Source organism: Macrosteles quadrilineatus, unplaced genomic scaffold (assembly GCF_028750875.1).
Source record: "Macrosteles quadrilineatus isolate MER2022 unplaced genomic scaffold, UCM_ALF_1.0 Scaffold_1__1_contigs__length_201487025, whole genome shotgun sequence".
Classification (NCBI taxonomy): domain Eukaryota; kingdom Metazoa; phylum Arthropoda; class Insecta; order Hemiptera; family Cicadellidae; genus Macrosteles; species Macrosteles quadrilineatus.
The window spans coordinates 169,623,189-169,648,483 of NW_026542594.1; the positions used below are offsets into that span (position 1 = coordinate 169,623,189).

The following is a 25,295-nucleotide window of genomic DNA, read 5'->3' on the forward strand; positions in this document are numbered from 1 at the left end:
AAAACCTTGCAAATGAGCAAAAAATAGGCAGACATTAAGGCCAAAACAAGGGACACTCGGAGGGTTAAAATCGCGGAAAACAGCGGTTGAAGTTTATGCTAGGCCTAGTTGATGCCCCAAAAGAGGTGTGCACGCTTCACTTCAAATATTTTTTTCACAGTGATAAAAATATATATTATACCAAATGTTATGTTTTTCTGAAACCTGTAAGGATTTTTTTATCTTGTTCTATGGATTGTAAATCCATAGAACAAGATAAAAAAAATCATGTTTTTTACAAAATTGGCAATTTTTAAGTAGCGACTCCCCTTAAATCAGTAGGTACTTTTCTTAAGATCTAATTATAATTATTAAATTAACTTTATCATCAAAACCAGGTGGAATGCCATATAATTTTTTAAATAGAACTTTTTCCCCTCTAAAAATATTTTTAACAGACCTACATTTTTTAGTCTATTAGTAAGAAGATATTGGATTAATTAGGCGTGATGATTAAGATCCATGTTGACACACAATATTGCATATTTTAAGGTTATAATGAGTGAAGCATTGGTGGTAAAATTTAAAAGATGAAAGATTTGTTGAAGACCAGGTCCAGTTTCTAACCATCATAAATTGTTAACTTGCTTTGCTTAAGATCAAACTTTTGATTAGGATTAGGCCTATTATGATTACTAAAGGACCACTAAAGTTAGCGACTTGCTATATTGACTTATGGGTATTGTTTAATTAATTGGAAAATTTATTTGAGATAACTTAAGTACCTACTGTGAATAGAGTAAGTTACCATTTGTCGTTTTACGACTGAACACTGTCAGAGGCAATATGCAGGAAGGTTACCTGCCTAGCAGTTAAATAAATAAATATAGGATGGAGAGGACACAGCTAACCCACCTGATGAAAGGTTGCAGACGAGTCAAAGAACACATAAAATTACACACATATGTGTTCTTTGACTCGTCTGCAACCTTTCATCAGGTGAGTTAGCTGTGTCCTCTCCATCCTATATTTATTTATTTAATCCAAGCTTAATGCTTTTTCCTAAAAACACTGCCTAGCAGTTAGTATTTTAAGTTAACTGAGGCAGGTAACCTGCCCACCTACTTGCCTCGTGTATCTAGGTGTGTAGCTAAGTTATTAGGATGATAAATGTTTGATGGAGTACTTAGCTATGTTTAATCTATGACGACAATCAATAAAATATTGAATTTTTTTACTTTTCAATGTTCACAAAAGTAGATTAACTTAGCCTACATTATTTGATTGGGCTGCACTTTTCTTTAGGTCCTACATACTCATTAGAGTTAAAATAGGCTATCGATCGATATATCGATTAATCGATCGTTTCATTCGATATATCGTTTGGTTAGTTAGGTAAGGTTAACCTAACCTAACTAACTAAACGATATATCGAATGAAACAATCGAATATTCGATATTTTCTTCGAATGAGTGTAGGACCTAAAGTAAATTGCAGCCTTTGATTGGAAGATCCAGAATTCAAAAGGCATAACTTAACTTACACATTTTTCCTGACCCAGTTAACTAAAGTTCACAGATTTTGAAACATTATATTAAGCTATGGGTAATTGAAAATAAATATGCACACTTCCATGTCAAAGATTAAGTTAAACCTTTAAACCTAATCCTCTGGTATGATTGTCTATGATGTAAATTTATTTCTTATCGTGGTTATGGTACATTTTTAAAGTTCCTGTACCATAACATTTTCTGACTTAACAAGCAATTATTGTGAGAATACAGAATGACAAACCAAAGCCTCTAGTTGAAAGAATAAATCATTAAAATTACAGTGACACAATAGGCTACAAGTTTGAAAAAAAAACAGGTCTGGTCCATGTTTTAATTACTTTTACTTTGTCATTTAGCTTTGTTTAACAACAACTAGGCTCACTAATTAATAGAGGCCTAAACACTTACCTCTTCAAAAATGGACCCAACATTTGCGGTTATGAAGAGTGCTGGTGTTGTTTTCTCAGCCATGGTGTCAAACAAATCACTACTTTGATAAAGTGAAATCAAATGTATAATTGGTAAGACTAATCAAATCATGTAATGAAAATATCCACTATTATCATCCCACTTGACATTTGACGGACGAACGGAATGACATCTAGGTTCAAAACATTTTCCGATTTTCCGTCTGCACCCTGCACGCACGCACTCTATAAACCACGCCTACTTCCATTGACGTCAATAGAAACAATACAAAGGTCAAGTTAACTCTTGAATTATTTTTAAGGAAGATTTTTTAATTTGATCAGTATCTTATTCGATCAATTATGAATGTTTACAATGCATTTATCACGTAAAACACTTTAGCTGAACGATTTTGGAAAGTGCTCATTACTACAAGGCTTAAGTATGTACTAATTGAATATTCAATTTTTTTTTTACATTTAACCTTTCATTAACAGCAGCGATGACTATTGCGAATAGCTTCTTAGCTTCTTCACGGCAAGTGACATACGTATGCTTTCTAAACGTCACGGGAGTGTAAAGTAAGGTACAGTAATGCAAAAAAGTTAGTCTAATGGTACTGGTTAAATGTAATTTTTTATAAGAGAGTGGGTTATCTATGGTTTTATTGAGTAGTATTTTATAGAAGTAACCAAACCACTGGGTGCATTATACTACGTAATTACAATTCAAAAATAATAAACAATAATTAGAAAAGGAAGACCTTTAATAACAAAATTAAACATAAAATATTCATGAATAGTGCATTTATTCACTTTACATACTAAAACCAAAACTCTACTTGTCATTTTTAACATTCTTAGCGTCTTCAGGTTCACAGTCGCCTCTCTCCTAAAAATAAAATATCAAATTATAATTAAATTACGCCTATTATGATTAAAATGGCAACTGTTCATTTTGGGACTTAAGTCCCAACCATTTTCACTTAACTACTACCGACATAAACAAGCAATCAAAATATCAAGCTGAGATTAAAAAGCGTCCATTACAATTAATTTTCTACACTGTCAAATTTGTTGTTAAGTGTTTTTTATTGATAACAGGAAAAGAGAATGGACTTTATGATTCGTTAAATTATCGATGGTTCCACTCTGTAAAGAATGTATAGGTAATTATTTTAAAAAGTTTTACTTATTTGAATAATACAAATACAAATCATTAGGTAATTCATTTATTATTTAAGCCAACAGTTAGAGTAGAAAATGTAGGCCAGCTATTGAGGTTTGTTCTTGTGTTTTATAGTAGGCACTTTAAAAAATATTACCCCATAATAATATTGACTCACCGTTTCTTTTAGCTCTTCTTTTATCTGGTCTATGAGAGATACGTCTATTCTACCAGGACTGGAAAGTCTTTTCCTAGGTCTATCACCAACCGGAGACACAGGTTGCTGGAACTGTGTTGGTGGTGGTATGTTGATGAATATGGGAGCAGAGGTCCATCTCTCTAAAGTCATCGATCCAGGCCTTATCATGATACTCTGAACATTTGTGGCTACGGGTAACCGTATGATATCTGTTAAATAAAAAATAAACTATGCTTTCATCTTTGCAAAAACGAAATATACCTACCATAAAACCAAAATATATTAATTCAAATTGAAAATTTGAGCCTCAGAAACCATCCGATAGCGAAAGAAACAATAAACTTCAACCAAAATAATATTACTTCTTTAACTCTGTTTTTAGTAACGCCATTAGAAGTTACTTTGAAGTGCGGTAGTTCTCAATGTATATGAATAACTTCTTAGATACGCTACCGAAGTTACCTTTGAGTTTCATCATGTATCCTTGTGTAGGCCCTATGTCAATTCAATATTTATGTAATTGATGACTTTTATTCAACGGTACAGAATCTGTAGTTAATGAAATGCATAACGAAAAAGCATAAATGATCAGGAGTTTGTCGGATTCCAAATTCCATTAACGCTCTTATCGGATTTGATAATAAGTCGTATAGTTACTCGGCCACCTTTAACTCCAGGCCGCGGCCTTCGAAATGGCAACGTCGCAAGTGGTGTTGTAACAGCGGTTTTGTTTGGAAGCAGCTAATGGTATTTGTGTATTTACGAAAGATTGGTTACTGGACTATGACAATACTTACTTTATACTTTACTCTATTGACTCCGCTTTAAAATGTTCAGATATATAGATTTTTAATTCATATTGATGCTGTTTTCAATTCTGTATGTTTTATTTTCAATATTTCAATAAATTTATCTTCAAAAATTTTAATTTAAATAAATAAAGTGCGAATTAATGAGCTGGTGTCACCTGTCTGCCATCTTTTCTTATGGGACGTCTGTCTGGTGCTAGACAACTCCACTTGCAACGATGCCAATTCTACCAGGTCGAGGCCTGTAGTGAAAGGTGGCCGTGATAGTTACCTACATGACTATACTTAATGGGACTGAAGACAAACAGGGTACGTTAATCTTTATCATTTTACAAAAGCATACACGCTACCTACTCAGATAAATTAGTTAGGCCTACACAATATAATACAAATTTACTGTAGATGGGTTTTTGTTATATTACAATACAACCTCGAAATAGAATGACCGTCATATAAAATTAAATGCTCTTGTCTTTCCTTTGCGAGTAGTCAAATACTGTAATTTGAATTTTTAATTCTGAGAAGTTGCCGGATACACAGAGGACCGGCAATCCCAAATAGCGCGAGGAAAATATATGAGGTGTTATACTGTAGTTAAAGTAAATAATTCTGTCTTCTTTGAGTGGATACTACCATTGACTATATAATACCATAGTCAATGATACTACACTATATTGTCTGGAGAGTTGGTACCGTACTGTTTGCTGTACAAACTGTGTATGATGATAATAGATTATAAATGATATGTGATAAAATCTAATGTTTTCAATGTGGAATGCTGAATCTTGACAGTTAAACGTTTAAAACAATTAATTGAAACGTTGATGTTCTAAAATTAATATAGAAAGTTAAAAAGGAGAAGGCCTATTTACCTTGATCACCGGTGTCCGTCTCTGCAATCACATGAAAATCTTCGTTAGATTTATGAAAGCAAAAACAAACGTATTTTCTTAGTATATTACAGATACGTCTTAAGCTAAAGCATCGAGTCATGATCATACAATAGGTCGAAAGTATTTAAAACAAGATTTCAATGTCTAAATTTCGCAAATTCTTGGTATATCTTTAACAGTGATACCATATTTATTTTTATTTTGGGTTAATCTATTAACATTAATATTTACATAGTCATATGTTTAGGTTCACCAATTTTTCTACTCCTCCAATATGAGGATTAAAATTAATTGACATTGATTATACTGCATATCCCTCATGGTGATACATCATCAGAGAGCTGGCTCTGTAAGTGCATTTATTTAGTTAAATGAGTGAGAGCACTGCTATCATTTGGCATTGTATACACTCTTAGTTATGTTACTACGTATAATACTATTATTTATTATGTACTGTTATAATAAACGAGCCACAGTACTTTATTTTGTCATATTAAGCCACATTCTGAGTTTTAGTATGGAGCTCCATTCAGGATGTAATATAGTTTGAATAATTTGAAATCAAGTACAGTATTAGAAAACAGGTCTGTACTAAGATGTATAGAATTCTATCCTCCCATCACTCGGTTGAAGTGACGTGCGGCTTGCGCAGAATATAAAATGGGATGCTCGGGAAAAATATTGTGCGACCGCATCGCCTTCGGTAGATTTCTTTGGCTGGAGCATACGATCTAAGCACCTTTCATTGGTGTGATGGAGTTCCACCCTAGACTAATAATTAACACAAGCGAGTATTTAGTGTGGTCCGACCTATGAACGATATGTATTGGGGCACACATTAAGGGTGCGCTTTACCTCGGCTCGGAAATCTCAGCTCGGGCTCCAGTAGCTATGTTTCACCATTGAACAGTGCCGCGAGAAGCGCTTGCAGACGTTTCCAAGATTACTGTTTTAGAATTAACAAATAATGATAGCTACGCACTCTAAACGGCTTATAGTAGTACAAAGACCAATCTATAGTTCTGCGTTTTTCAAATGTTCAAAAAACGTTTTTTTAATAAGTTAAGGCTAGTTGAAAAGACCCTCTTTTCTTGTAGTACAACTCAAGTTTATAAGGTGTGTATTTAAAATAATTGAAATATAGAAACAAAGAACTATAGGAAATTTCATCCTCTTTAATATGAGACCTTAACTTTGATTCTACCTTCAATGTAGCAGGTGAAAACAGAAATCTTGCAAACCCTTGCATTCGGTTGCGCGTCAGGGGTAAAGCGCGCCCCTCTCTCATTAATTCGGACGCCTTAGTGCCCTCATATGGATTAGGTATACTTGGGAGATGTATGATCGATTGATTATTCGTACCATATCAGTGTATGTGACACTGAAAGAGAAAATATATATCATTTACCAAAAATCTTTACACTTTAAAATCTATCATCTCATTTGGCACTTGATATAATCGTTGACTAAGGAAATAAAATTTGTGTTTCCCTTGTCAGTGATATAATGCATTACTGCACAATGATTATTTATTCACCAATCCTTTTATTACAATCTACACGGAAAAAAACACTTGTAAGGGAAAAGACCTACTAAACATTGTCAGTATTCTCTCTGGAAAATGTACGTTAATCTATGATCTAAGTGAATTTTGTATCATGAAACATTGAAGCTACATGAAACATAAGACTTTCAAGCTACCAAGTAACAGTAATGAAAACTTGAAAACGGGCAGCGCAGCGAAGCGAAGCGGAGCGGCAGACGGCAGACGTCAGTTCAGTTTTGGACTTTGGTTGATTTTGAATTATGTTATTGTGCATTACTTGTAGGTTATGTTTACTTTAATAATCATTTTATAGCACCCGGATCTGTTGTATATATTTTATATGACGTTTATTTAGTTTGTTTCCAGTTTAGATAATTAATATATTAACTGATGTAGTATAAAATATTTGCTCAAAAAGTAATCATACACACAGTTTTCATTTTGTGTTTATCTAGGCCTTCCTAACTAAGTTGACAAACGTATGCTCATATCATTCAATATTTTGTAATTACATAAGTAATGAAATTACATTACATTTTTCATGTATTTATTTCAGTTTTTCATGTTAGTAGTGGATTTTCTGTGTTTGATATTTTATCACCGGTAGTTAGTCTATATGCTGAACAATGTGATTCAAGATGGGTTACTTGCAACATAACGGGTAAGTCCTATATATAGGCTAGTTTGAAGCTTAGCACTATCTAGTAACTTAACAAGGTCTCGATCGCTCTTCTCTTACACTTCTAAAGGTAACTTAGGCGTGTTTTATAAGGACATTAAAGTAATGATAATGATGTTGATTGGCCCTTAACCCTTCCTGAGTGTTTGCCGTATTTAGCTTATATGTCAACGACACTTTCCAGAAGCGAGCATTGGCCGTATATGCAACTAAATCTGAAGGTTAAAAGCATATGACGCACATATACGTTTAACGTATAAACAACATTTAACTTAGGTGTTTTAAAGTTGTTTCTTGACTGTCGACCTTAGGCCATTAATCAATATTGTTGTGATGGTGTCTTAGCATTGCTGATCTTGTAACATCTATTGTTTAACTTACAAAACCTGCTGGCTGAGTCATCCTCATGTTATTGTTTTGCACAGCACAGTCTGTTTGAGCACCTTCTTGAGTGAAGTAAATCATACCCACAAAAGCACACATGCAAATAAGATTAATGGATTATAGGCTAGCATATTCAGTGCATTAAGAAATATAATGTCTTGTGATGATTAAGTTAAATTGAAAATGTCGTTTTAGATTTAATGATCCAAACCAATATTTTGCATGTTATCATAGGCCTATTATGATTAGATAACATAACATAAGTATGTTCGATCTTTTAGTAGGCTAATAATAAAGAAGACATGTTGTTTTTAACATATATTTTTTTTTAATTTCGTTATCTTTTTAACATTAATTTAACACCAAGAAATAAATTAGGGGCCTACTGTTTTTCCTAAACAAAGTTTGCAAGTTTAAGACGTAGCCTATATTACACATAAATGCATTCCTTGGCGAGAGTTGAACGTATGAGCCTATATATATACGCAACTATTTATGCCACTAAACTTGTAAAAGAATTATTTTTATAAAAAAGGTGTCTACAATCAACTTTAAAGTACCTAGCCTATATTAAGTGACAAAGCTATTAATTCATTTCAAAATGATTTAAATATGGTTGACTGGTCATATGAATTGTATCCCTTTAATAATAATATAGATACATGTTTTGATTATAATTAACAATTTAAAATTAATTTTTGAATCAAACTGTCCCATTGTTACTAAATTAAACAATAAACACAATATCAAGCAAGCATCTCAACATAGCTCTAAGTGGTACCATAGACTAACCAACACAAGTAGACTTCTCATCCCATTGTAAATTTTGAAGCACGTTTTTCGTGTCTAGTTCATGTACGTGACACAAAGGCGCTAGAGACGACGAAACTTTGTTTCTATTATTTTAGGGTTAATTTCTTGATTTGTGCTTTACTGTTTGGTTATATAACTAGGGGACAAGTTATTGTTTATGATTAGATCGTATTATTTGGTTAAACGAGGTTTTAAATGGCTGTAATAACGGGAAACAAATTGTAAACAAAACACGACCTCTACAGAAAACCGGACAGAACTAACAATAAAATTGGCTTCAGCTGTTCCATAAGGATGGGAAATCTACTAAGGGAGTATGTTTTATCTATGGTGGTACACTGATCGCCTCCAAAGGATAAGAATAATGCTTCTCATATATAAGGACAAGTCTCACTTGAGTGAACTAAATAGATTAAATTATTTAATACTGAGAAAAATTTATAGACATGAAATAAAATTGTCTAAGCGCAAGGTTAATGATGAGTAGGCCTACATTGCAAATTCAAAAAATAAAGTTAGGGCTGCTTGGAATGTAATAAAGAATGAAATCAATGATTCTAAGATGGAAAATTCTGTTCCAGTTGATATAAATGTTTTAAATTAGGCTATAGTTTTGTAAATTCTGCTTGTTTACCACTGAATAATAACATTTCACTTAACAGACAACGTGCAAGGGACCCTATTGCTCTACTCTCAGCTTCAAGAAAGGTTGATACAAAATTCCAATGGTCACCAATCTCCCAATTAAATATTATAGAGTCCATTAATAGACTACTAAGTAGTTCTAAGGCTGAAGACTATTATGGCTTCTCCAATTATGTAATCAAATACCCCCGCCGCAGCAAACCTGCCGACTAAGCGAATTTCCATTTGTCTGAATTGATTTTCAGTTAAATATATTTTTATAACATTAGGTTTAACGAGTACCTAGGTTTGCTGCTACAAGGAAACTAATAAAGTGTGTTTTTGAGTAAAATATTGATAGCTTAGTACAAAATAAATAAATTTGCCAAGTTTGATAAAAATATATCCATAGACAAGCAAACTACAACATTTGACAATATTCTCAATAAGAATAACATGGGAATTTAAAATTTACAATTTTTTTAATTTTCTCCGTTACTAATAATTGAACAAAAATACTTTTATATACTAAATTATTTGTTTTTTTAAGCTCTTTAAAAAGGTCTAAAGAGAAATCGGGAAATTTTGTGTTTTGAGGGTCAAAAGTGAGAAAAACCAATTTTTACCCCATAAAACCCCCCGTAAAGCCCCGTTCCCATGGTCCGATCGTGCTGGTTCGCGAACTCATTCAAGTTTATCCCGCTTTAAACCTTTAAACCAAATTTCATCAAAATCGGCCAAAAATTACTCAAGTTATCGCGTTCACGGACGTATATATATATATAAGTCTATATATATATATAGGCCTATATACATATATAAAAATTTGAACGAATGTTGTTTTTGGCCTCTGGGGACATCAAAATGAAAAAGTAAATCGGTCCCGGGTCTAGGTCTTACCGTGCCACCTACGGTAATAGCTACTTCCCTATAGGGAAATTCGCTAAAAGATAGGCCCTCTTTTGATATATCCACTTACCATTCTATATAATATGATGATTGAACAAGAAATTTTTCCAGAATGTCTTAAAATATCAGTTACAATACCAATCTTCAAAAAAGGGGAAAAAACTGACCCAAATAATTACAGACCGATATCTCTAATGCCAATTCTTTCTAAGATATTAGAACACTGCCTAAACCAACAAATTTATTCACATTTTGAAGAAAATAACTTGTTCTGTGATAGTCAGTTTGGTTTTAGATCAAATTTGTCCACAATCAAGGCCTTGGAAAACATAATCACAGATATTTTTAACGGTTGTGATGGTAAAATTAATATGTCTGCAACATTAATTGATTTTGCTAAAGCTTTTGACTCAGTCTCTCATGAAATTCTTATTAAAAAATGTTCTTTTTACGGAGTAGTTGAAAATTCATTAAATCTGTTAAGCTCATATTTAGTGAACCGTTTCCAGCTAGTGCAGGTAAATAATTCAAGATCTAATATGTTAAAAATCAAAATTGGCATACCTCAAGGATCAGTCCTTGGGCCTCTACTTTTTATTGTTTTTATTGATGATTTGCCTTGTTTTGTTCCCTGTAAAACCACTCTTTAAATACTGATGATACTACATTCCTCACAAGTGGTCAAAATATGAACAAAGCACTTGAAGAACGGGATGGGGTGTTAAAGTTGGCTGAAGAGTTGTTTCGGGGAAATGAATTAAGGATTAACAACTCAAAAACAGAATAAATTCATTTTAACCTTAAAATAAATTCTAATGACAATAAATCAGTAAAATTGCTAGGAATCCATATTGAAAAGAATCTGAATTGGATTGAGCATACAAACTTTTTATGTAGTAAATTGGCTAGAACTGTATTTTTATTTAACAAATTAAAAAACAATGTAAGTGATCAAATTATTCTGAATTGTTATTACACATTTTTCCATTCTCACCTACAATATGGTGTTCTCTTAACTCTGTAGGAGCCAAAACCATTTTCAAATGGCAAAGGAAAGCAGTCAGGTGCATTAGAGGAACAATGCCCAGGGAAGATTGCAAAGCAGATTTTAAGGCCCTAAATATCCTAACCCTTCCATCTTTATACATTTTAAATTGCTTATTATACGTAAAAGAGAATATAGACCAGCATAGCATCCGATCTGACATACATAAACATTACACAAGAAATAGCCATCATCTCAACTTACCACTTACAAGACTTACACTTACACACAATAGCTACAAATATCTTAGTATACAATTTTTTAATAAATTGCCCCCTTCTGCAGTAACGATTCCAATAAAAAAATTCAAAACAGTCCTTGATTCATGGTTAAAATTAAAATGTTTTTTCTCTGTAGATAAGTTCTTGTCCTTGGAGGTTTTAGATATAAGTTTTTAAATAATTTATTTAAGATCAAGGTTCCTGTTATTTATTCTATGACTATGTTTAATGCTTTAATGATAAGATGTCATTTGACAATGTCAATTGCTTTTGTAGAGCTGAAAGACAATAAAAAGATTTGATTTGATTAACCATTAGATAGAAGTGGGAAAACATCAAAATTTCTTTATAATTTTTTTAACTGGTTAAAAAAATTATAAAGAACTTTGACCATCAGATAGAAGTGGGAAAACATCAAAATTTATAAAAAAAAATTAAAAAAAATTATAAAGAAATTGTTATGTTTTCCCACTTCTATCTGATGGTTAAAGTTGAACCAAATTATTGATCGCATAGATAGTAGAGCTTCGCCCTGCAACCACCGCTTAGCAAGGGTTAACGTTTACTGGTGAATCGACATATTGATATCAACTTACAGTTGCTTTGTCAATTTTATAGGCCTACCCCTATTTGAAATTATGCATTCTCTTGATTAAGAGTGAATAATGTTTAAAATTTGGTTCGTATTTAAAATCTTTTTTTTTATAATGGCCCTATACGATCGATTTTAAAATTGTGAAATTTGGACAGTTAAAATTTATTTGCCAGTGGAATTCAGATTTAGAAACAAGTGACGTGACTGTAATATTTTTTTGCAGGTTTAGAGAAAGTCCTTTATGAAAAAGTCTTTGGTCAAGATTTAGCTGTAAGAGTCATTCTAACAGCGCTGAAAAACCATTTATCAAAGACAAACCACAAGAAACCTTTAGTCTTAAGCTTCCATGGGTGGCCAGGGGGAGGAAAAACATTTGTTAAAGATTTTATATTGGAACATTGGTTTAGGGAAGGACAAAGAAGTAAGTTTGTTAAAACATATTTTGCTCTAAAAGACTTCCCAAGCAACGATAAAGTCAAGGTTGACGAATACAAGGTAAGATTTTCTAATCTTTTATTTCTCAAAAGATTAAAATTATATTGAAGATATAAAAGTAACACCCTAATAGTTGTTTCTTGGATTTACCAACTAACTAGGCCTAACCAAACTTAACTAACTTAACATGCTTGAAAACATATTACTTTTACATCTAACTACACCTAGTATATTTCTTAAAATTATTTTGAATCTTGAATATTGATAGGTAAGCTTCTGCAAGTATAATAAAATCGAGAAAAGTAAAATTAGAATGAAAAATATCCATCCATCCTAAGATGAGGTTTATTCAAGGGCAGATTGCCAAATGCACATTTCTTATAGTTTAATTTTGTATTTGTTATAACATCTAAAAGAGTATTTGCAAGTGAGGAGATAACATTTGCTATGTGCGTGAATGTGTTATAGAGGCTTCAACCACAATGAAATGGCATGTTTGATTCGTGATCTTTTGAACTTCCTAGGTTCCTATATTGTTTTACCAATTTGAACAATTAGTTGACTTTTGGTGGGTTAGTGCTGATGTGGGTACTTTGACATTTTATGGATGTATTACAGATGAGACTACAAGAAGATTTACAGGAAAAAATAAGTTTGTGCCAAAGATCCATTTTTGTGTTTGATGAGGTGGACAAATACCCCCCATATGTGCTGGACGCGATCAAGCCTTACATTGATTACAACACTCACATCGATGGCTACGATTACAGGTATTTAAATTTTCAAATTTTAGTTTGTAACTAGCGTTTCCCAGAGCGAATTGCTGCGCTTAAGAACTATTATTGTCTAACTATCTAAAGGTTGCCGGACCAATCCTGAGAAAAGTCTGTAGCTTTTTGATTGTTCGAATCTGGACCCAGCTGTCATTGGGCTTTAAAATGAACCTGGCTACAGCTGATCATAGTCTGTAACAAATTTACACGGATCATCTTCCATTCTACACTCTTCCTTCACTCACATTTTGGTTAAATTATAAACATAGATTGATGGCGTCCCCATCTCAATTGCTAATGATAATATGGAGATCACAGAAAACCGCACACATTTTCACAGCAAACTGACAGTATAATTTCCATGGAGAAATCATTGTGTCAAAGTTGGGGAAGCTTCACTTGTTGTTTGGCTAGTTTAAGACTCCAGGGTTTACTGTTTAAACCGTATTCCCACTATGGTGATGACTGCCGTACAGCTTCTTTTGATCTGGACGGACAACCTGTCCGAACGTGGCATCTCCTATCTGCAAAAGTCGGTCATGTGTCCACACCTTTTACTCGGCAATGCCGACGTATGCCATTTAGCATAGTAGAGATGCGACTTAACAACTCTTATCAAGTCCCTATCAGTTTTGCAATTATATTGAGATCCAAATACAAAATTCTTCTAACTTTGGCCACTGTCTCAAACAAGACTGATAGGGTCGGTTCAGTAACTTGACTGTGGCCGAGCTCGATGAAGACCTTAATTTTTCAGACAACCCTCCTATTTACTATTCATCACGACTATCATAATTTTTCCTCTCTACTTTTAATAAAACTGTTTTTGTAGCTTTTAGCGAATTTCCCATATAGGGAATAAGCTATTACCGTAGGTCTCATGGTAAGACCTAGACCCGGGACCGATTTACTTTTTCGTTTTGAGGTCCCCAGAGGCCAAAAACACCATCTGTTCAAATTCATATATATATATATATATATATATATATATATGTCCGTTAGCGCGATAACTCGAGCAAAAATGATCCGATTTTGATGAAATTTGTTACAAACGTGTAAAACTACATTTATTCTAACGAGTTCGCGAACCAGCATAATTGGACCATGGGAACAGGGGTTTATGGGGGGTTTTATGGGGTAAAAATAGGTTTTTCCCATTTTTAACCCTAAAAATAAAAATTTTTGCAATTTCTTTCTCAACCATTTTGTAGAGCTTAAAAAAAGAAATAATTTAGTATATTGAAGCGCTGTTTTATGCCTAACGGTCATGGAGAAAATTCAAAAAAGTGTAATTTAAAATTCCCATGTGATTCTTATGGAGAAAATGAAAACTGTTGTAGTTTACTTGTTAATGGATGTATGTTGATAAAATTTGGCAAATTTATTTATTTCATTCTATACTATTGACATATGGTCAAAAAACACTTTTTACCTTCCCCGTAGCAGGAAACCTAAGCACTGGTTAAATCTAATGTTATTTAAATTGGGAATAAATATGTCTTATTTATGGAAATATTTTAGTAAAAATGTAATCAGACAAGTTGAAATTCGCTTAGTCTGTAGGTTTGCTGCGGCGGGGGTATTTTAAGTAAATAAAATAGGTCTGAGTTCCATGTATTAAAAAAAAAGTAGTAACCCTCAATTTTATCCCTAAATATTTGATTTCACTTAGTTATTTTTTCATACAATCAAGTCTAGCTACAGGACCCTGCCTATTTAATCTTTCTCCTGTGTTTATGACACTGGTATTTTTATATTGTATCTGTAAAAGATTGTTGAACTGAAATTCATATGAGGGATTAATATGCTTTTTATTCCATTTAAATACATCTCTCCGGTTATTGATGACACCTAAGACTAGCCGATCTAACAGATCCACTAAACAAAAGCTCCTGTTGAGATCCATGCAGTGGTCCGAAAGGCAGTGCTCCGAAAGGCACTGGTTCGAAAATCATTTTCGGACTACTGCCTTTCTGAATACTGCCTTTCGGAGCAGTGCCTGACCATGCTAAATCTGTCGGACCAGTGCCTCATCTTTGTATTATTTTCGAACCACTGCCTCTCTGACCACTGTCTTTCGGAGCAGTGCCTGAGCGTGCAGATTGTTTCGAACCAGTGCCTTAGCAATGCATTCTTTTCTGACCACTGCCTTTCGGAGTAACGCCTGGGCTCCAACATTGGTTGAGGGAGGAGCAAGAACCGAAGGCGGAGACCCGTTGTAGGGGAAGGAGGGGTGTGTCAGTGGTGGGTGGAGTCAGAATGCCACGGTCATTGACGAGACCTTCTCTGGAGGAATAACCCAGCACCACCGCGCCATCCCGAGCGCTTCCGAACCATAACGAATATAGCCGAGGTCCGAATATAACGCCTTGTGTCGTCTGTCTGGAATCGAGACAGTGGAATTGAAATCGAAACGAAACATCGGAGCGATTTCTTCCAATCCCGAGCCTCCTTTAAACACTGATAGGAATAGATTAGTCGTATAATGATGTTATGTAATTAATTGTAAAATATTTGCAGATCAATTATTAAATGTTAAAAAAATCCTATGTAAGTCAAACTAATCCTTTAATCTTCTTCAGTATATATTTATCCTTTTAAAAAAATATCCCATGTTTTCTGGAAAAATAAATAGTGAATTTCAATCTACCTATAGTTAGACAACAGTTTTTAAGTAATTTTGAAAAAAAAAGTTATAGTTAAATGCAGAAAGCTATGTAGAAATAAATTATATTTTACATGTTTAAACACAATAATAACGAGTAAGTCGATTTTTTCGTAAACATACCCCTTATTTTAATTAGGTACTGTTAGTTTTCCTATCCATATAGTATTATATAAATTTAATTATGCCAGTTGTATAGCTCATTCCGTCTGATATGCGAAGTTAACATTGCTATTATTTTTTTAGCTTCTTAATTGAAATCAATGTGGCCTATCCAAAAACACCAACTTACCTAAGATTAGCAATATCCTATTATTAGAATGCTACGGTAATAACTTATTCTCTTTTGGGAAACTTGCTAAAATTATATCCAAGTGTTGGTATTGATTACTATTTATTAGATCTCGTTCGTTTGTTTTTTAAGATAACGATACATTATTGTTTAATGCACCTGTTTGAAAAGAAAACTTACAGTTACGTTACCTATAGGAAGGAACTTAGCATTTCATTTATTCCCGTAGGAATTAGATTATACAACACAGTATGAATAAATATTGATGATGAATAAGTCTTTTTATTTCGGTTGGTCGCCTACGTTTAATTCCTTTTAAAGACTAATAACTGGAAACATAAGAAAGCAAATGAGAGACACCATAACATAATACCTAACCAAATGCTTTGAATCCTCAGATGAAACTTAATTGGATGCTAGTTTCAATGAGTAAAGCGATTGCCACTGCTACAAGAAAATGAAGTAAACACATCTAAATACATTTTAAAATGTAGGTAGGCCTATTCAATAAAAATTCAACTCCCTTAACATATGTAAAACATAAATAGTTGTAAGTCCTCAAACAATAACAAAATTCGAATGTTAAAGTAAACGCGTAAAGTAAATTAATAAAGTGAATTATAATTAGAAAACTGAGAAGATAGAACAAATTTTGATACTCTTCTAACAGTAAGGGGATGTCGTCAAGATGCTACCCCGACAACACGCCACTATCTAGAAAGTCGAAGTGTTGGGTTGACTTGTCTGGCCATAAGTGTCATACCAACAGAATAGTAATTAATTATAATATATAGTACATTGTCGTTCTGTCCGTCAGTAATTTTAATACAGGAATATGTTTGATTTCTTCATAAACCCCTTTGTACTACCGTTGATTATGGACGCTAACTGAAAACAAGTGCATGTAATACACCATATATAAAAAGGGAACGTGATCCACATGATATTATTTCTTTGTACTATCGGTCACTAATTACTGTACAGAAACATCATTTTCCTGCCAGCAGTAAGCCATTTACACTATCGTCAATTATAGGCGCTAACTAGAGCTACAGTTAAACATAAACAAGGTATAGTACGTCAACTTGTGACCTACAGATATACGAACTGTCAATTAAATTGTAAGTTAAATTGTGATATATAACCAGGTAAAATGTAGACTACGTGTTTCATGTAGTACATGCACACCTTTGCACACAGTTTGCAATTAAACCTTTTTAATTGCATTAGGTTTGTGACAGTATGGTTTAGTTTTATAACTCTTGATTTCAAATAAGCCTTTGATAATAAATTACGCTTGTAATTTTTTTAGTTAAGAAAAACATCCAGGATAACATTTTACTAAAATGTTTAGTTAGATATCTACTGGGGAGCGAGATGGTCTAATGGTAAGACCTGGGGCTCCGGAGTCTTATAGCACGGGTTCAAATCCCACCAATAACAAATGGATTTTATCTACGTGGTAATGCCACGACCCTCTTGGAAGTGTTGGGTGGACTTGTAGGTAGGCATTTAAGTGCCATACCGACAGTATTTTCATTAATCATAATCTATTGTACATTTTCGTACTGTCCGCCAGTATTTTTAATACGGGAATACGCGGTAATGGGTACACCATTACCGCAACGATACGGAATCCATCCATCGGCCCCGGTGGTGTAGTGGATAGCAAGTCGGGCTGTAAATCTGCAGGTTCCGGGTTCGAATCCCGCCCGTAGCACCAACTTTTTTTTATCAAAAGTAGGTTTCATATCAGCAAGTTTGGTTGGTTTGGTTAAGTTATGACAGTTTAATTTCATAATAAAAAAATTATAAATGAATTTTAGGCTTTTATAATTTTATTTTATGAACAAAAATAATTTTTAGATTAGTAAACCTTTATTAGATTTTTTCATTACCAGCACGTTTGGTTATGTTGGTTAGGTTATGTCAGTTTAATTTAATAATATAAATATTGTAAGATTAATTTTATAATTTTTCTTAATTTTATAATTACTGTAACTAATTGTGAAGTAAAAATTACGCGCTGTGCTCTCTACTACAACACTGTTCACGGAGGAATTTTGAACTAAACTATGACGTCATTGTTGCCTCACTTATACTTCCCGTAAGTCAGACCCCTATATTTAACACTTGACTTATGATCCTGCACAGATGTGGCATTGACTTTGGAATGGATTGAAATGCTTGCCCACTCAATATTGCAAGCAGATAATTGCATTTGCATTTACGATACCCAACCGGTAACAGTTCTCTAAACAATTTATCTTAATAATTATCTACAGCCGAATCAAAAGCATAAATCTACTAAGGGACATGCAGGTGAAATGTGTGCTTGTGCGGCACCGTAGCGAACGCAATTGGCATTAGAATATTTCAATCTGATGAATAACAAAAGCGGTGATCGTACTACGTTACCCCGAGATTGGACGTAGTTCCCTGAAACACCCAAAGGTAGCAGCACTGCCTGGACTAGTAGTAAGTGGCTTGAAGAGAGTGTTGGATCTCTTCAGATTCGGATTCAGCGCCCAAAAAAACATAAAGTTAAGAAAAAACCCATAACAGTTATTTTTTGTAACGTGAGGTAGATTTCCACGACAATTTGACTGGACTTTTACTACTTTGCCACTTAACTAATAAGTTAAGATGTTTATTCAACATGTTTATTCGGAGATTAAACATGTTGTTATGTGTTAATATATTTTTTTGTGATGGTTCTACGGGGCAAATCCTTAGAACTATTAAAACAGATGTCAATAAAAAGATCAAGAAAACAAAATTTAGGAAACTTTCAGAAACATCCAGTTGTGTCACCTTTTTCTGTTTAGATTGTAATAATAAATCATAGGTCGTGTATTCAGCAAAATTAACATAAAATGCATTAGTAGGCTACTAATTGCAAATATATTATATACTTGCAGAGTACCCGTCCTTCGTACGGGGTCGGCATATAAATATAAAATGCTTATTGCATTTATAATCAAGCTTTTCGTTCACAGTTTTTTGTTGCTACTTGGTAAAAATTAGCTGTTTTCATTAAAAAAAAAAATAATAATAATAGTGCTGCACCCTGTTGGTAAATCTTATTTCAATGCTTTTGCATATCATAGAATAGAACCAACTTTTTTAGTTGAAACTGCTGACTAAAATCTTTAATTCCCTTTAAATATGATTACTCATAAGGTTAACATGGGGAACTACAGAGCCACTGGGGCGGAGTCCGAAAGGATTTTTGAGATAAGAATATGCCTATATGTTAATCGGGAATGAGAGCTATCATCATGCCAAATTTCAGCCCAATCAATCCAGTAGTTAATGCGTGATTGAACTTCAAACAAACAAACAAACACACAAACTTTCACATTTATAATATTAGTAAGATTTCTTGATAACAATATAAATTTAAGAGATATATAATAACTTACTATAGCAAATTTATGATTGGATTTTTATGCATGGGCATTTAATTATATTTATTTGGCAAGATATCTTAAGTTCTATAGAGGTTGCATTACAATAACATAAAGGACAATTTTATCTAGTGATTACAAAGGTTACACACATTTTCAGTGATATGGAATAATTCATATGGAATAATCCACATAGAAACTTTAAGATTGGTTTTTATCTACGGGAATTTAATTATGTTTATGTTAGTATAATACTGGCTATATAACTTAAGTTCTATAAAGGTTCCTTTAATAGAAACTCATTACAATAACCTAAAGGCTGCGCTCTACCTGTCTGGCGAGTGCAAATGCAAGGGGCTTAGTTCTATCTGTTTGTAGCCCCAATTGTGAACCGATTTAAAAGATCTTGGTGTCATATATTTCGTCAATTTTAATGTAGGTAATCAGCTTATTTTGGACTCAAAGATTGGTAAAAATGTTGAAATTCCGTAGGCTACGCGTTTTTCTATGATTAGTTTTAACACATACAGATAATTTTTAGAGAAAAACAAGAATCTGCAGTTAGTTTATTAAAAAGTTTAAGTACGAAGTAATGGCCCAGATTCGAAAGGATTGCAAGCGCTCTTCATGGCGCTGTTCAATGTAATGGTAGCTATAGGAACATCGGCGTTAAGCAACTACGTATTGAGAAATACGAGCTCTGAAATACGCTGAAATACGAGCGTACCCTTAAGTACAATTTTATCAAGGTTACACAACTTTTTTTATGGAATAATTCCTTCACTAAAAACATAGCAACATTGTTAAGGAAAATTTATCCTGGGAAGTATCCCCGATGTCAACTGCCCCTGGTCTTGGTCCTGGTGGTAACGTAGAGTGATTGAGTGAAGTGAGAAGTGACTAACAGACACTGTCGTCACCGCGCCAAAAAGTAGGGGCGTGTCAAGAGGTAGGGGGGACGGGAGGCTGCTCCCACTCCACACCTGTATAGCTCCGCCCATTCGCTGCGAGGGGGAACCACGTTTCGAAGCAGTGCCTGACCACGCACATTCTTTCGGACCAGTGCCTGACCCTTGCATTCTTTTCTGACTAGTGACTTTCGGTGTTATAACTTTCGGAGCAGTGCCTGGATGCACATATTGTTTCGGACCAGTGCCTGGATGCACAAAATGTTTCTGACTAGTGACTTTCGGAGTTGTGACTTTCGAACCAGTGCCTTTCGAACTTATGCCGTTCGAAGCAGTGCCTGACCATGTAATTTCTTTCGGACCAGTGCCTTTCGGAGTACTTACTTTCGGACCACTGCCGCGCTCCCCTCCTGTTATACGTTTTTGCCTGTTATACTTAGACCATAAATAGATAGTTTGCGTAAATCTCAACATCCAAGCAACATTGTTTTTTAGTCATGGTTTGTTCCTTATTGACTTTGAATGTTTCATCATTTTTGTTTCAGAAAGGCAATATTTATTTTTATGACCAACATAGGCGGTCCACTTATCTCACAAATTTCCTTACAAAAGTGGCTAAAGGGGATCGATCGTGAGGACTTCAAGCTGTCTGATTTTGAACAGCCTATAAGAAAACATTCTTTCAATTGTGAAGGTAATAAAGATGTATTTGACACTGGTTTCTTTATTTTGTCTATTCGCCATGTCTTTTCGTAATGTCATGTACTTTTTTCAGTTATTCAATCATCAGTGTAAAAGTTGGCAATGTTTTATTTTATTTTTCTGTTAGCCAACGTTGCAAAATTTTTATTCATACAGTAAAGAGTCGATTATCAAAAACAATTTATCATTATGAGTGTTCGAATAAGTGATTTTTTTAGGATGGTTGGTCATTGAAAGTAAAAATGAGATACATTTTTTTAACCTTGATAATAATTAAATATATTTTTTACCTGTTTACATGCATCTTTTCTCTTTTGTATTGTCTCAGCGCTGAATGTTTCCCGCAGTGACGGCGAAACCCGTTAGTTTATCTTGCGGTCTTAGCAACCGGTGATTGTATCCTGTGGTTGAGACAAGACTGGTATTCAGAATTTCTGTTAACCAGCATTTCAGATGACCAGGATTCAAATAATTGAGGCTCTACTATATATAATTTTTTCTGTCAGGAAGAAACTTGGTTAAGTTACCCACAAAACCAAAAGTCAAATTTTTCACTAAAATGGGGATCTACCCAACTGAACAGATCTCTCTGCCATGTTGTTGTCGACGTCATAACATATTTTCTTCTTCTCCTCACTATATATTTAGTCAAATCCCAAAAGGAGGATGACATGTTTAGGCCTATATTATTATAATAATGCCTGCAAACCTTTACAGTTTTTATGTATGTTCAATTTACCATTTTCCAAGCTGAAATACATCTAAATTAGCTACATGTGCCAGGTATTTTAATTTCTTGTAGATTGTATAAACTATGTCAAACACAGTCTAAATTATTAGGTATGGTCCCCTACTCACTTAACGCTTTAGTAGCCTGCATCTGCTGAACCTATTTCTTGATTATTGCAGGATTATTTTACTTAAGAATACCCTGCTTTAATGATTAAATTGGTTTTAAAAGCGTTTTTAAATGTTAATTTGATAGCTCTAGCAATTTACTTTTTTTCAGGAGGTTTTTATCAGAGTGATTTAATAAGACACCATTTGATAGATTATATAGTTCCGTTTCTGCCACTGGAAAGACCGCACGTCAAGTTATGCATCGAGACAGTGTTTAGAGAAAAGGGCAAGGTACCAGATCATGTCCTGGATCAAACAGTAAAGTATGTAATTTTCTTTATGAAATGTCTATACAGTAGCCATGGGTTCACAAATAACTTACCCATGCCTTGTATTAAGTCTGTATAAAAATAATATTTACTATTTTGAAACCAAAACCTCATTCTGTATTCACTATTTTTTATTATAGTACACCAACTATTGTACCTCTGTATACGACAGTTTACAGTTTCTTCAATAGTTTTTTTCCTTTTTGCAGAGAAATATTGGAAGAGCTAACCTTTAATCCTCCAGAGCACCATTTGTACGCCTATGAAGGGTGTCGACATATTCATTCAAGAGTTGATTTCACGATAGAAGAGATTCAGAGGCAAGAGCGGAAAAATCATTACTCAAGAGGAAAGAATGAGTTATGAGTTTATTCCAAGTAAATCTTCCAAAGAAAATCTCAGGCCTTAAAATAAGGAGATGATAATTACTTATGTCTTAGAACATGATTTTTTTAACGCAGAGGATACGTGTCCGGTAACCGGACGTGGATAAGGCGTCCGGCAGTTACTGTCATAACTTAACCAAACCAACCAAACTTGCTGATAATGAAAAAATCGAATGAAGGTTAAATTCTTTTCATAAAATAAAATTATAAATGCCAAAAATTCTAACAAAAGATGTACAGTTAAGAAGAATGGCATTCAAAGCAAAATCTTTGACAAAAAGTTAAAGTTACCGATGGGGATTTGAATCAGGGACCTCTTGCATTTTGTTATCAGCCGAGCACTCTATCCACTACACCACCATCACCAATGGCTGTACATCATATCGTTGTGGTAATGGCGTTCCGGGCCCCCACAGCCCGGTGACATCACTGCCGGACGCCTAATCCACGCCCAGTAACCGGACGTGTATCCTCTGTTTTTTTTTTTTTTTTTTTTTAATGAGTTTACATTTAGTGGTTTTAAATAACACTGTTTTGTATTTATTAATTGGTGCAGTTGACTCTTGTTAACTTTAATTTATATTCATAAGATTTTTTTAACTGCAAGCTTTTAACCTTTGAACTGTATGGATTATTCATTGATTTAGTTATGCTTATTTTTAGACAATATTTCCTCATCTAACTAATACAAAACTCAAAATAAAGTTTTCTGTGGACACACAGCAAGAGTTACTAAAGGAGCAACATTCCTGATTTAAGTTGTTACTCATGAACATTCCATTCATCCCGTCTACTTCGACCCGACCCATTTACCATTTTTTTTGCCAGCATCTCCCACTAAGCTTTGCCACCGACAGTGAACTCCTCAACAGTGGCAAATTAGACCTAGCTGAGACTGGATTTGATCCCTCAATCTTCGGTGTTGTCTTCTAGCCCGATGCAACACCTTGCACATTGCTTGGCCTATCAGACCTAACTACTGCACTGATCAACCAGAGCCCAAGTTTAGTTTTTTATAGAGTCAAATCCCAGGCCCGTCAAATCCCGTTATATGTATGGTTTTTTGTTTTTTGTTGAGTTTACTCTTTTTTTGTCCTAGTACACTAGGCGCGAGCCTGGAATTGTTTTTCACATTACTTCAGGCTAGACCCAGAGCTTGTGGCATTATCACTTAGATAAAATCCGTTGGTGATTTGGCGGGATTTGAACCCGGGACCTCGTGGACCAAACTCCGAGTTGAGTTTACTCCTATACTCTTATGAATAATTAAAGTAGAAGTTTTGTTATGTTACTCTTCTGTACAAAATCTAATTACGGAGCTTAAGGGTTATCATGACTTGTTCCCCCCTCATTCTCACTCAAATAAAGCACAAGCACAGCACAGCACTATTTTACTCTATACACTGTACTATGACGATGACCCTGGTCTGGGTATGTTTCACCAACCCGTTACGACTTGTACACTGGGGTTTTGATGAAAGGTAGGTTTTGAAAGGTGTCCATTTTGCCAGCTGAATACGGCAGGATTGCAAATGTCCTGTGAATCTTTCAGGCACAGAGTTTTCTTTGCAGAATTCGGCCTAAACTTTTTCCCGATTTGCAGAATAGTTACTGGTACCATATTCCTGTACAGTTGAAAGCTTGTGGAGATTCTGTCGATTATCTTATTTTACCAAAGTACATATTCATAGTTCAGACAATGTAATGAAAAAGTAGCTAAGTTTAATAGGCTTTTTAAAAGTCTTTTCTGTGATATAAAATGTCTTTTTAAAGAAATAACAGTACAAAATCAGCAAGAACCACTTAAGCGTTAGGTATGGGAGGTGTAGTTAGAGATATTTGAAGTTAACTCATCGTTTCATACATTTATAAATTATCTTGGGGTTGTTAGGGAACACCAGTTAGTTATACCATAGTCTAAGCAACACAAGTAGACTTCTCATCCCATTGTAAATTTTGAAGCTTGTTTTTCGTGTCTAGTTCATGTACGTTGACACTGATCGCTAGAGTAGACAAAATTTTGTTTCTATTTTCAGAGTTTTTTTATTGTTATTGTTCTGATTAGATCGTTTTATTTGGTTAAACGAGGTTTTTAATGACTGAAATAACAGGAAATAAATTGTAAACAAAACACGACCTCTACAGTGCGTACAAAACTAACAATAAAATTGGCTTCATCTGTTCCATAAGGATGACAAATCTACTGAAGTAGTATATTTTATCATAGACAAAAAGAATCAAATATAGACTGTCAGCCGTGCTGCGGTTACCATAGGTTCTGGCGCACACCGCTGGGAGCGCCATGTAGTTACGTAGCGCGTACGCTGTAACTACATGGCGCTCCCAGCAGTGTGCGCCTTTACTTATGGTAACAGCACGGCTGACGGTCTATATTTAATTCCTTTTGTCCATGGTTATACCACTGGGGATAAGCCCAGCTGTTTCTTTAGTCAGGATAATTTATAAAATAAATAATCAAACAGGTGAGTTCCGTTGAATTTAAAGGATCTACTGTAATACTTTTATGTAAAATGATAGCACTTACTTATAAGGACAATTATTTTTATCATTTATATATATTTTTATGATTAAAATTATTTATTGGTATGTACAAAGTACAATGATGTACTCTTATAAATTATATTTTGTTTTGTTCATTCCAAAAATCACACTGTTGTTTTGTGTAATGTACTACCTTTTATATTTTGAGCTAGTGTTTTCTGTTTTTTGT

At 34.0% G+C, this 25,295-nt stretch overlaps 3 protein-coding genes across 4 annotated transcripts in view; 1 reads left to right on the forward strand and 2 right to left on the reverse strand.

The window, feature by feature from the left end:
• Positions 1–2,165, reverse strand: part of LOC128989649 (inositol polyphosphate-5-phosphatase A-like) — a 96,898-nt gene extending 94,733 nt beyond the window's left edge. Inside the window, exon 1 of the mRNA XM_054411614.1 lies at positions 1,941–2,165. Coding sequence (XP_054267589.1) covers positions 1,941–2,003 — 63 coding nt within the window. The 5' untranslated portion in view covers positions 2,004–2,165. The remainder of the gene's footprint in view (positions 1–1,940) is intronic.
• A 566-nt stretch (positions 2,166–2,731) lies between these two features.
• On the reverse strand, positions 2,732–7,684 carry LOC128989673 (uncharacterized). 2 transcript variants are annotated; one of them, XM_054411661.1, is made up of 3 exons: positions 7,615–7,684; positions 3,286–3,515; positions 2,732–2,831 (listed from the first exon to the last, which is right to left on the reverse strand). In XM_054411661.1, exons 2-3 carry the CDS (start codon positions 3,472–3,474, stop codon positions 2,778–2,780), a joined length of 243 nt encoding a protein of 80 aa, XP_054267636.1. In that variant the 5' UTR covers positions 3,475–3,515; positions 7,615–7,684; the 3' UTR covers positions 2,732–2,777. The 2 variants fall into 2 exon arrangements, with proteins under 2 accessions (XP_054267636.1, XP_054267626.1); XM_054411651.1 differs by lacking the exon at positions 7,615–7,684 and adding an exon at positions 4,988–5,193.
• LOC128989666 (torsin-1A-like) lies at positions 6,854–25,295 on the forward strand. The gene is made up of 6 exons (XM_054411637.1): positions 6,854–7,215; positions 12,048–12,319; positions 12,878–13,029; positions 20,853–21,001; positions 22,019–22,172; positions 22,388–25,295. Exons 1-6 carry the CDS (start codon positions 7,074–7,076, stop codon positions 22,542–22,544), a joined length of 1,026 nt encoding a protein of 341 aa, XP_054267612.1. The 5' UTR covers positions 6,854–7,073; the 3' UTR covers positions 22,545–25,295.

Excerpts from the sequence above, each read along its gene's own strand:
- LOC128989666 (XM_054411637.1), top strand. The coding sequence starts at position 7,074 with ATGAAATTACATTACATTTTTCATGTATTTATTTCAGTTTTTCATGTT. Across the intron at positions 12,320-12,877 it reads TCAAGGTTGACGAATACAAG|ATGAGACTACAAGAAGATTT; the intron begins GTAAGATTTTCT and ends GATGTATTACAG. Across the intron at positions 13,030-20,852 it reads ATCGATGGCTACGATTACAG|AAAGGCAATATTTATTTTTA; the intron begins GTATTTAAATTT and ends TTTTTGTTTCAG.
- LOC128989673 (XM_054411651.1), bottom strand. The coding sequence starts at position 5,114 with ATGATCATGACTCGATGCTTTAGCTTAAGACGTATCTGTAATATACTA. Across the intron at positions 3,516-4,987 it reads GACGGACACCGGTGATCAAG|ATATCATACGGTTACCCGTA; the intron begins GTAAATAGGCCT and ends TTTATTTAACAG. Across the intron at positions 2,832-3,285 it reads AAGAAGAGCTAAAAGAAACG|GAGAGAGGCGACTGTGAACC; the intron begins GTGAGTCAATAT and ends TTTTATTTTTAG.